The sequence below is a fragment of the Montipora capricornis genome, chromosome 5 (assembly GCF_036669925.1).
Source record: "Montipora capricornis isolate CH-2021 chromosome 5, ASM3666992v2, whole genome shotgun sequence".
NCBI lineage: Eukaryota > Metazoa > Cnidaria > Anthozoa > Scleractinia > Acroporidae > Montipora > Montipora capricornis.
This window is the reverse complement of record NC_090887.1, coordinates 155,001-167,500: the sequence shown is the minus strand read 5'-3', so window position 1 is coordinate 167,500 and position 12,500 is coordinate 155,001. Positions and strand designations below refer to the sequence as shown.

General features: G+C 37.5%; 2 protein-coding genes across 2 annotated transcripts in view; one reads left to right on the top strand and one right to left on the bottom strand.

Annotated features, from left to right (window-relative positions):
- Positions 1 to 11,290, bottom strand: part of LOC138048957 (mitogen-activated protein kinase kinase kinase kinase 5-like) — a 27,912-nt gene extending 16,622 nt beyond the window's left edge. Inside the window, exons 1-11 of the mRNA XM_068895027.1 lie at positions 11,032 to 11,290; positions 10,855 to 10,912; positions 8,424 to 8,514; positions 7,474 to 7,538; positions 6,296 to 6,351; positions 5,647 to 5,694; positions 5,220 to 5,262; positions 4,851 to 4,923; positions 4,731 to 4,782; positions 3,361 to 3,440; positions 2,990 to 3,052 (exon numbers count right to left, since the gene is read on the bottom strand). Of these exons, the coding sequence (XP_068751128.1) occupies positions 2,990 to 3,052; positions 3,361 to 3,440; positions 4,731 to 4,782; positions 4,851 to 4,923; positions 5,220 to 5,262; positions 5,647 to 5,694; positions 6,296 to 6,351; positions 7,474 to 7,538; positions 8,424 to 8,514; positions 10,855 to 10,912; positions 11,032 to 11,133 (731 nt within the window). The 5' untranslated portion in view covers positions 11,134 to 11,290. The remainder of the gene's footprint in view (positions 1 to 2,989; positions 3,053 to 3,360; positions 3,441 to 4,730; positions 4,783 to 4,850; positions 4,924 to 5,219; positions 5,263 to 5,646; positions 5,695 to 6,295; positions 6,352 to 7,473; positions 7,539 to 8,423; positions 8,515 to 10,854; positions 10,913 to 11,031) is intronic.
- A 135-nt stretch (positions 11,291 to 11,425) lies between these two features.
- The window catches only part of LOC138048959 (protein ABHD18-like), a 6,604-nt gene continuing 5,529 nt past the window's right edge, over positions 11,426 to 12,500 (top strand). Inside the window, exon 1 of the mRNA XM_068895029.1 lies at positions 11,426 to 12,163. Within this exon, the coding sequence (XP_068751130.1) occupies positions 11,441 to 12,163 (723 nt within the window). The 5' untranslated portion in view covers positions 11,426 to 11,440. The remainder of the gene's footprint in view (positions 12,164 to 12,500) is intronic.

Here is a 12,500-nt window from a genome sequence, read left to right as displayed (position 1 = left end):
TTCTTCAGGTGCTCTAATAATTTGTTATCCCTTGCAATATAGAGCTCAACATTATAGACACAACTCTAGTCCTTGCTATAAAACATGGCAGATTTGGTAAAACTGTTTTTTGGCATCTACTGCATTATTTAGATAAAATTTTGCCAAAAGTAAAATGTGATTGATCAGAGAAAAATCATCCCTTAGGCTAATAATTCTCAAAATTTTCAAATATCAAATCACTCCCTTTTAATGCACTAATTTGAATCCCATTATCCCTTAACCAGATCACAACCTGTTGCAAAACTCCATAGATACTTGGCAGGAAAAAAGTTAATGCCCAATTGATTCTGTGTCTTCTTGGCAAAAGGTACAACATGGAGAGTCGGTTAAGCCTAACTGAAATAGCTTTTCATTGGTGTAAACAATACAATTTAATATTTGGTATCGAAATTCCCTAAGTTTTGATTCCAATGTGACACTAAAGGCTAAGCAGTAAACTTACATCTGAATATTTATCTTGTAATTTTTGCTTAGCAGTAGGTGGAATCTGTTTTTTCTCAAGAAAAATTTGATAAATCTGCTTCTGCGACACATCAGCGATCGGTACATTGCTGCTGCATGTCTGTTCTGACTGTTGGAGTACTCTTAATGGGAGCTAGCGCTTAATGATATACTAGTGCAGGCTGTAGCAAGGGAATGCCATTTTGAAGGGATTGAATTAACAATACTCATAAGCAAAAATCTTTGTTCTGGGGATGTTAAAGATGTGAGAAAATCTGGTGAGAAATAGCCATTGGTAAATATTAAGTCACCTATTGTCAGGAAACCAAGATCAATTATATCTTTTCTATACATTGACCTCTTGTCTACAGAAATAATTTAGTGTTCCAAATAATTTCATTTAGGACATCTTGTGGTGCTTCTTCCTGTTTAAATCCCATCATGCATTGAGACACTCCTTATAATATACTGGTAACTGAATCTTGAGCTTCGAAGTATTGAAATTGCAATACAAGACAAAACATCGATCACCAATCAGAGATAACAACTTGTTTAAGATTGTTTTCCAAGGGCTTGGATACTCCTCTAGAAATTTCTTTAGAGTGGCTACCCGCCGTGTCTTGATCATAGACTCGATATCTATCATTTTTAGTGCTTGACCTTTCTTTAGATCTGATATCAGAGCCTGGTGCTTTACCTTATCCTTTCCGTTCCAGATGAAGTACAAAATCTAGTTCCCTTCCTTAACTAAATCCTTGGGGAGTGCTATTACGGAAGCCCTGTACATAAGTTTAGGAACAGCAAAAGCTTTAGGGTTAGGGTTCTTGGTTCGCTATAGCTGCTGCAGCTCCTGTGCGAAATTATGAAAGTCTCCTTGTTCTTTCCTCTTTCACAAAATACAGTATCCATTACCCAACAGGACCTCTTTCTGTTTACTCGTTCTCTGTTTTGTCACCATTGTTGTCTTTATGTAGCAGCAACAGAAGAAGGAGAATTTCTTCTTTGTCTACCATTTTGGAAATATGGCTAGTCCCACTTCCAATGAGTTTTTTCTGGAGCTAACAGCACTTGCGTATGTCACTTCTCTTATGCTTATGCAACCAGCATAAACTTTATTGTGCTTATGTTGCATCCTAAACCACGCCTTAATGTCAACTCAAGATATTTTAACTGTAGATTCATTATATACAGTATGGGAGACAGATCTGTATCACATTTACAAATTTGAGGCAAAGCTGAGAGTTTGTAAATGTGATACAGATCTGATCAGGTGCGAATATTGTATGACATAAAATGTCAGCATTTAATTGTTAATCTACACTATGTATAACAGGGAAAATCGAAAGAACACTTATGTAAATGAAGAGAAATCTTTATCAGGTATACAGATATTTTAAAACATTTCTTTTGTTTTAATTCCCATCATGAATTACTAATGAGTTTTATATTAAAGTTGTGGTTCAAATATTTACTTGGTTTAAAATTTTTCAAACCAGTTCAATAACTTTGCTTTTTCTTAATTTCTCTAATATTCATTATCATAATCAGAAACAAACAGGGATCCATATTCACTTTTTATCAAAGTCGTCTGCCAGGCAAGTACATCTTATGATATACTTTCCCGGACAAATTTTGAGTTGACCGGGAAAATTGCATAAGTACAGAATTTGTCAATAAAATCACTTGTAACTTGAGCATTTGCATTTATTTTACAATCTCGTCAGAAATTACGAATTTTGACTCTGGAGTATTATGTTCTTTGCACCGTGGGAACCCGATTTAGAATGGTCTTTACCTGTCACGACGAAACGCACTTGAATGTGGCTTCCTATTTAAAGACTCAAAGTTTCGACGCTCCTGTGTAAGTGTCTTGCGTTTGAATGCTACCAAGATTTTGTGTTTTTCCTGCTCGTAAGCAGCATGTTCTGTTTGTTTTGTTTTCCTTTTTGCCGGAGGTGGTGAAACGCCTTGTAACTATAGCCACATTATCAGGTGAGAGAGACCACCAGTCGCCCTTTGCTCTTTGCTAAACAACTTGCTAACAACCATGCTAGCGGTAAGATACCGGTACATGAAAATTGAGCCTGCATGCAATTGTTTCATGGAAAATCCTGCATGGTCAAAGATGGCGCTTGACACCTTGCGATTTAAGTGCTGAAGAAAGCTGCATGTTTATTCCTCATTTTCTGGAAGTTTCCATTGAATGGAAAGCAATCAGAATGGAAATAAATCCTATATTATAACATTTAGTGGCATTCATGAAAAGACATCAATTAAAACTTCACTCGTCCAACGGACGACCTTTGGAGTTTTTATACTTGTCCGGACAGGTTTTAAGTCGTCTGGGACGACTGGACGACTGCGAATGTGGATCCCTGAACAAAGGAAAATTATTAAAATTATTCAACTGGTTTAGAAAATTTGGAACCAAGAAAAAATATTGAACCACAACAAATACACCAATAACAATAATTACTATTACCAAATAAATTCCAAAATATTTTACCATTTATCTTTTTCCTTTAATGTTGGAGGTACAAAACTTCGTTTTCCTATGTTGTACAATGCTCTGTAAAGGAGAGAAAATCATGAGCACTGTAGCTTTTTTGCCACTGATCTTTGAGTTACCTCATACCTTAATATTAATGCTGTACCACATCAAGGTTGCAATGATTATAACTACAGCAGTCAAAATTAATAGCTCATAATTTTCAATCTCATTTTCACATTATCTTTTTCATTTTAATGTATTATACTAAAGCAGTGTCAGGCCTTCCCTTTTCCAAGTTATGCATAAGCGATACCACCACTGTACATTAAGATTATGAAGACTTAAGTTTGTCAGAAGACTTTTGCATAAAAAAACATACAACATACCTCATGGGGTGTAAATCAAACATAGGAGGTTGCAGTTCTGCTAACTCAATTGCTGTTATTCCAACTGCCCAGATATCACACTATACAAAAACAATTACAGAAGCACTGAGCAATAATTGTTTTAAATTGTAGCTGTTAATTGTTTCCTTTGGGCTGTCTGCCTTATCTACAGAAATCATTTACAACATCTTATTTCTTTCCTTGTTCTCTGTAATGTCTGAGGACCTCCTGTATGGTTTGTTGATTGTACACAATACAAGTGACAAGCAACAGTATCAATGACATCTCCACATGCAGACCACCACAGCTGCATTGCTAACACTAACCCCTTACGACCTCACCTGCTTCTCAACCAATTCACCCCACCTCTCTCCCAGACAGCAATGCTCTTGTTCAAGCCATCCACAGAGCTTTCACAGCATCAATGCCTGTCACTTTGTCTCCCCTTTGTGAACAAAGGAAGCAACATACAGCCATGTCTCTGGTTCTTTTACCAGACATAGCTTTCACACAAGTGCTGCCACTTCAGCAACTTCTCACAGATTTTCCTGATCATCTCATCAAAACTCTGGGCAGATGGTCTGGCGACACATTCCAGATATACATTCACACTCCAACAGCATCACCATAAGACAAACATGACGAAAATGAGCTCACTTGGGTGCATAGTCTTTTCTGGTATTCCATTCTCCCCCAAACCCCTGTTTATAAGTTTATGATCTTGTTGTCATATACAGCATGCAGGTAGGGTGCCTAACCTTGTTCTCTTGGCCCTTTTCGTAATTTATGGACTCATGTTTCTTCCAGTCAGTGCATTCACTGAACTGGAAAAACTTGGGCAGTAACTTAACAAAAAGTATGTAATATCAGCATCAGTTGGGTGCCAGGGTTTCCAGGAGCTTATTTCCTATAGCTGTCAAATTGCCACAAGCCAGCAAGGAGTCCCAATTCCAGGTCAAGGACTTTCCATGCTGGTCATACATGTAGTTACATGTAGGATCAGGTTGGAGAGATAAAGGACCTACGACAGGAGAAAGTCACTGCCCTAAACTCACCCAAGTGAAAATTAGTAAGAGCTTCTTTCATATCTCAAGATTATCTGAATCAAACTTAAACATTTAGCAGGCAATACTGTAGATTACCACTAGCTAAACTGGCTACCGGTAATTAAAACAGCTATATTTGAGAGATACATGTAAAAATGAATGTTAAGGCAAATCGCAGGATAATTTTAATGAGAGGATACATGTACAGTCATGTACTTTCAGATTTTATATTTTTATGTTTGCAGTTCACAAATGTTTACATCATCCATGATCTAAATTATTAATCAACCTTGAAAGTTTCAGAGTTAAAGAGATTGAACAAACCTTTAAGTCATATCCTCCAGTTCTTTCCACTGCTGCCATTTCTGGTGCCATCCTTAATGACAAATTCATTCAGTTAGGGTTAGGATTGGTGAGAAACTTCAGTAAAAGGGAAGAACTCACCAGTAAGGTGTTCCAATGAATGATTTGCGCTTAGCCAAAGTGTCAGATATCCTTGCTGCTATGCCAAAATCAGCTGTGAATAATGCAAGACTTTGATTTACATGTATGGTTTTCAACATTACAATAATCAGTAAAAAGGCCATTTCTGACTTAATTTCTGTCTCTTTTTCAAAGAAAATATGTCCAAGAGCAAGTTTCTCTAATTAAAACAAGTATCTTCTTATTAAGAAGAACTACATGTAATTACAGGTACACATACCATCATCAGAAACCACCAGCATTAGGATTTGCTTTAAAAAGAAGAAGACTCCAGACCTCTGGATGGACTACATTTCAAGATTTCCACAGAAGCAAAATTAGTCAACTTACCAAGTTTGATGCTGCCATTGGTAGTAAGCAGTATATTTGCACCCTAAAGAAATTAAAAAATGAAATTGATGAAAATCTAATCATAAAAAAATAGGTACTCAGGGGTGAATCCAGGGGGGTGATTTTTTCTGAGAGGTTCTTGTTGAGAAGTCACACCCCAAATTTTGGATGAAATTTCATGGTAAAACTATGCAGCTTTTTAATCTCCTGGACCCAGTTGTTAAAACGATGGATAGCGCTATACGTTGGATAGATCACTATCCAGTAGATAAGTAATAGCGAAATCAATTATTGCACTATCCAATGGATAGTGATTTGTCAGGTGGATAGTGCTATCCACTTTTGAACAACTGGGGCCTGGTGTTCATGGTACCCATTCATTTCTTATGGACAGAAATATACAAAACAATTTTTGTACTCATTGTACCTTGATGTCTCTGTGCATCAAGCTTTTGTCATGGAGATATGCAAGACCCTAGAGATAAAAATAGAGACATGACACTCATAACAATAATAAGGCCTTCATTTTAATGGTCTAAGTCATGATGCTAAAACAGTTATGCATTATTTAAAGGGAACATAGTTTTTGAGTGGATGTGTACAGATAGAGGTTGTTAACCCATTGACTCCTATACTGCCCTCACTGGTGAGTAAAATTGTCTGGCATTACAAAGAAATATCACAAAGTTGTAAGCAGTGTGGCCCAGTGGTTAGGGTGATTGCCTTGAGGTCGGGAGATCCCAGGTTAAAGACTCGCTCTGATCACTCGTTGAATTTGATCCTGGTAGTCCCTGGTTCAACTTCCCCGCTGCAGTTGTAAATAGTTTGCCTCTGGCCAGTCGGGATTCTTTTCTTTTTCCAACCCCCTCCCCCCCCCAAAAAAAAAAACAACAACAAAAAAAAAAAACAAAACAAGCCCCTGTCTTTTAACTACACCACCTACAAAAGGAAAATCCCGTTTTTTCAGACAGTTCACAAAAACCAGTTTGAAAAATTTAAACTGGTTCAAAAATTTTGGACTGGTTTAAAATTGATGAAACCAAGGAATAAAATTGAACTACAACATACACATGTACCTTAAGTGTCTCAACACAAACAAAGGAAATCTGAGGCTCCGAACAAGGTCCAGTGACTGTAAAAACAACAAAATAAATATCATGCGTCATCATCATCATCATTGTTGTCACAACCATAAAAACAACATGACCCTTATTGCAAACTTTTAACTGAGCAACTAATGTGGCACAGTGCGGAGATAACCCACCAATGTTGCCCTGCTTCTACGGTGCTCTAAACTAAAAAAAAATTTGGTTGTCACTGTTTCAAAAGCCCGGGGCAACTAATAAATTATACCTGTAAATTTGGTTGCCCTGATAAATACTTGGTTGCCCATTGGGAAACCTCCTGCGATTAAATGCACGCTACGTTGAGATGCAATCACATGGCGTTGGAGCATGAGTATCCCATAGTTCCAAGTGTGCACCTGTGGTTAAGTCCAGGTTTAAGTTTCACCATTTTCAAAATGGAGTCTTCGATCTCCATTGCCAGTTTTCCTATCTGACAATTTTTTGTAAAAGCCACAAATATTGGGAAAATACTCAACTGTGGCAAATAAATTATTGCCAACCTCACACTACTATCAGACATTAACAACAGAAAACCATTGAGTGAGTCTGGTGCTGCTTATGTAAGACATTTTCTATTTTTGGCTGGGTTGTCTGTTGTTTTTTCTTTGGGCAACAAACCTTTTTCATTTTACCGAAAAGTCCCCTCGTAAACTTTCCTGTTGTCAGAGATGGCCAGACAACCACTAACCCTAACCCTAACCTAACCCTAACCCATAACTACATGTAGTTCATATAATGGTCATGTGTACAGGCATAAAAAAATTATGTAATACATGTACATGTATGTTTGTTGTGCATGGTCTTTCTTGTCCCTGCTCCAAACAAGAATTTTCTCCAGGAAATATTTTTCCTTTCCTCAAAACACCCAGCAGTTTCCCATCCCATTTAATCAGGAAAGAACAATGAAAAGCCAAAAATAAATTATTATAAGTGTTAAACAACCATATAGATTATTCTTATCGATGTGAATTTTAGTTTCCGTAACATTTAATTGGCTTTAGGAACTGCCGCCATGATAAGGTTTGGATGCAATATGGCTGGTGAAGTGAGTGGTTAGTTAAAGTGCCTGACTTGGAATCTGGGAAAGGGTTAGGGTTATTAATGATAATTATGAAACAGAAACTCACCACAATAAATATCCTGTACAGATCCACCCCCACAAAACTCCATTGCTATCCACAGCTTGTCTCGCCTACAGAGCCAAGAAACCTTGCTACATTATTTTTTTTAGAGTGACCATTGCCTGACCAAATTTATTAGAAATGTATATGTCATGTATCCATAATTCAAAGACACTGCAGAGACGAACCCTGTACATCTAAACACAGTTGTGTGGCATAGAAGTGGATTACCTGAGGGTGTGAAGTGCAGGTTGCAGGTTAGGGTTCCAGGTCATTGTTTTACTATGACTGAAACAACCCAAACCTTTACAAAAATGCTAATCTTAGGCTTAAACATTATTTTTTAGGCCTAATGTTAGCAATAGTAAAGGTTTGGGTTGTTTCAGCTATAAGAGTGAAACAATGACCTTAACCCCAACCTGCACTTTACACCCTCCATGTGGATTACCCACGGGGGTTAACTGTAATGTATGTATGTTTTTTTTTAAAAAAGATTACAGTCAAGCCATGTCATGGGTGACCTGTATCTACAAGACTAAAATTAATATATGAATTCCTCTTTGGAGCTTCCGACATGTGAATGGAATCTTGAAGATTTTTCTGAAAGCGTCTACGAAAAAATACACAATAACTGAACAATAATTCATCAAACACTTGAAATAGTTTTCACCTTTCAAATAACATTTATTTTATAATACAACGAAATTTTATAGGTGCCTGCTCTCAATATACATGTATCAAGGAAAAATTATTATTCAAAAGAAATTCTGAATCTCAAGAGCAAAGTTCAAAACTGGCATGCAGAAATGAACACTCAGTTCAAATTTCAATTATCCTACTGGTTGTGTGTGACATAGCTTGACTGTAAGGTGATAACAAACCCTACTGCAAACCCAACCAACTGTAAATTTCATGTGGGTCAGGGACCCAGGCGGGTACACTATAGTGTAACTGACCTAAGGTAACTACCAATGTACTGGATAATGTTAGGGTGTTGACAATGTTGCATCATAGCAATTTCTTGTTGAATTAGCTCAAAATCATCTCCTAGAATTAAAGAACAAATCATAACAAAACCAATAAAGAAACAGCTGGAAATGAAAAGGAAAAGATAACAAAATAAATGAAATGATAAAAACAAAATTAATGTATAAAACAGTAAAATAATCATAATGTTGATGATTTGTGTTGTTCAAAGTTCTAAAAGAATAACAGAGCCAAAAGTAACACACAGCAACACAAACTTGTAACAGAAAAAAAGATTACTAATAAGTCGAAGTAAATAGACTTCCTCTGGGTACAGCTTAAATTGTATAGAGCTACAGCTGTACATGAAAAAATCCATTGGGGTTCCGTTTTTCAAATTCACAAGCCACTGGAAACAGCCAATAATTTCAGATTCTACAAACCCTTCAAAGGAGACCGGTGGATGGTTAGGATTAGGGTAACCCTTAACCTAAACCCTGGCAAAGCAGATTAGGGTTAGCAATCAAACTCAAAGAAAAACCTCTCAGAGCAGTGAAGAGAATCGACAGACTCTACCCACAGATGAGGCTGAGTCCAGGAATTGAACCTACACATACCGGAACATGCATGTAGGCCACACTGGTACAGAGCTCTCACCAATTTGCCAACCCAGTGCTCCCCATACTGTAGCATGCAGATCGATGCCTGATGTTTATTGTAACCAAAACTCCATTTCAACCAGTTACAAATTCACAATGACATCCCCAGAAAGGGATTAGGAACACACAGAGTGAGTTCTGTCTGGTAAGACTGATAAAAGCGCTGCTAATAACAAGAATCAAGTCCGAAAAAGCCCAGTCATAGTGTTTGCCTTGTTAAAAAAGACAAGTCAGCTGACATTCTCATGGAATACCAGATTTTAGCAAACAGTATTAACTGGAAGTAAATCTCACTCAAAAGTTTCAGTCAATCTCAGTCTGGCTCAGAGGGTTTTTCTCTGGGCATTCCAGTTTTCTTCCTCATCATAATCAAAATCAACGCTCAGTCAATTACATACGGCTGTGGGAGGATACCCTCAATATGGATAACCTCTGGTATCCTTCCCTTTCATTGAAGTGAATGAATAAAGTTGGTTTTCTTTACTATTACAAGTAGTAATCTCGGATTCTTGAAGTGCATTCGACAGTAACTGTTACTTTTGAAGCAAAGGAGATGGGTAGGGAAAGAAACAATCCTATAGGAAAAAACAATCATGAGGTACGTGTGCACATGATGTAAGAATGCACCTAAGACATAATTCAAGATGGTACTGAAAAAGCAGACAAATGGAAAAAACGAAAATGACACCACTTTTGCTAAATTACATGTTTAAGGATCAATTAAACAAATCTGACACAAACCAGATTAAACGAATCTGCATGCGTTTCTGACTTTTGTTTCTGTCATTAAGATGCTTGCTTGAAGTAGTACTTGAATTGCTTTGTATTTGCTTGGTGATGAGATACATTGTATCTTTTCAAGGTGGAAACTTTGATTTCATATCGCTTGTGAGTCTCCTGGGTGGAGAGATGCCTGGATACCAAACCTGAATATTTCTTTACTTGTTCCGGATGGTATAGATGGCTTGTCATAGAATTATTTCCTTCTAAGGTTGAGTTTTTCTTTTTTGTTTTATTCAGAGGGAAATTTCACTTTCCACCGAAAATAATTTTAGCTTAGCAACGCTTAGCGCAATCATTTGCCATTTAAGGTCCAACTAAGGTATAAATTATGAGCTGATAACCGAGACTGAGTAAACCAATCAGAGCAGGAGAAATGCATTAACCGAGGTTAAAAATTTAACAATTAATATTATCACTTTTTATCATCACGCTTACAGTTATTCGTACACTAAACAATATTAATATTATAAATTGACACTTGTCTTGCTTTGTATATTTTTAACGTAGCTCAGCCGTGTTTTATTTAAATCCTTTGGAAACATTTCAGGCACCCTTCGCTGGTTATAGTAGCATTAATTACACGATGTTATGAAAACAAATTGACGCCAATATTGTTCAAGATCGTAGAGCAATTAAGAAACAATGATCAATAGTGCTGCAATCCTCAAATGAGAACATATGTATACACAGGCATAAAACTATCTTTAAAAACGAAATCATTTGGACTTTCAGTAAACTAAAAACAACGTGAAGGCTCATTAAATTTATAAAACCATAACTTAAACAACACCATGTTTGGAAATAAATAAAATGAACAATCAAAAGCAGTTTAAAGCTTGCTACGAAATGCGGGTTTCGGCGAACCTTCCTGAAAACTAACATTTCATCGTCATTAACAACAGAAGAGCCGTACAACATCATTACCCGTCTTATCAACCTGACTAAATTATCAGTAGCTACCGATTAATTTTTCACTTGCCTGGTTCAATCTTGACAACTTTCACCGCCGAAAGTTCTCCGGTAGCAATTACCCTGGCCTAAAAATTACAGGTTTGTGGTTCGATTAGTTAAAGCGCGTATCCAGAAGAAACAAGATTCAAATATATATTTGGGTTAAACAAACCAACCGTTTCATAACCATGCGATCGATACAAACCTTGAAAACGTCTCCGTATGTCCCTCCTCCAACTTTCTCAATCAAATCGAAGACTTTGTCAGGGTTTCCCCGCGAGATATTCGCTCGTAGTGGCGTACTCATTTTGTTTGCGTTTCCTTAACTTACCAGCCAATTCACTGAATACTCCATGGTCACATCTATATTAAAAACTATGACCACTCACTCCGGTTTATGCTAAGAAATTTAACTCCGAATATCTGACGGAAGGATAAGAGTTGACTCTCGTGCTCACATCCGCTCCCGAAGAAATCCGACGACATACCCAGAAATTCCTTTGCCGACGAATCCCAAACGTAGATAACCGAAAGCTACCGAGACTGTTGTTCAGTTAACGAAAACTTATCGACTTTTGGCGGAAACACAGATAAAGGCCTGGTCGCTAAGTATTATGATTAAGGTTTTTCAAATGTCCTTGACAAGCAAATGCGACCGACTTTATCGAAGATTAATCTTATCTTCGTTCTTTTCGAAAGGGTGGGGAGATATAAAAGTGTATGAGCGATTACTAGAGGTTCGAAAAATTGTTTCTGATAGAGACCGATGTAATGGTCTCATTTCTAAACAATATCCCGTCGAGTTAACCAAATCATGGACAACAGAGCATTGTCACATCGCAGAAGGACACTTCACCTCACCATTAGCACAACATTTTCCAGGTCTGTTGCCTAAGGAAAGTGAAAAAGCTTGTTTTCAGATTATCGTTCCTAAAAAATGGCCACAACAAGGACGAAAGCCGCTGTGCCTTCATCTTGCTGGAACGGGAGACCATCACTTTTGGCGAAGAAGAAATATGATGGCGAAACCACTGGCAAAGAACTATGGTATTGCGTCAGTTCTTTTAGAAAATCCTTTCTATGGAGTGAGAAAACCAAACAATCAAGTTCGATCTAGTCTTAGATATGTTGTGGACTTGTTCATCATGGGTGCAGCGTTGATATTGGAGTCTCTTGTCCTGCTACAGTGGGGAGAACGGCAGGGATATGGCCCATTGGGAATCACTGGTATTTCTATGGGGGGGCATATGGCTTCTCTGGCATGCACTGCTTGGCCGAAACCACTGGCAATAGTGCCATGTTTATCATGGAGCACTGCATCTTGTGTTTTCACACAGGTAGGCAATGAGAAAACAGGCACATATAATATTTACCAAAGTGATTCATACTGACAACAGGTAAAGGTGTTGGTGGACGAAAACAAAAGATCTGTCATTAGCTCCTTTTTTACGTCCACCAGCAATTGTACATTGCAACATTGTTATCTGTGTCCCTAGAGATTGGTTGCAAACCACCTTATTTAGGTGAAACTTATCAATGCATATAAATACATACATGTCCAGCTGCCTTTAAGAGTTGGTTCAAATCCAAAGTGTAAAGGCCACATTCTGTGACCCAACCATAAAGTTTAAAGTGCTATTTAACAATTAGACCCGTAGCCCACAAGGGTCGCCG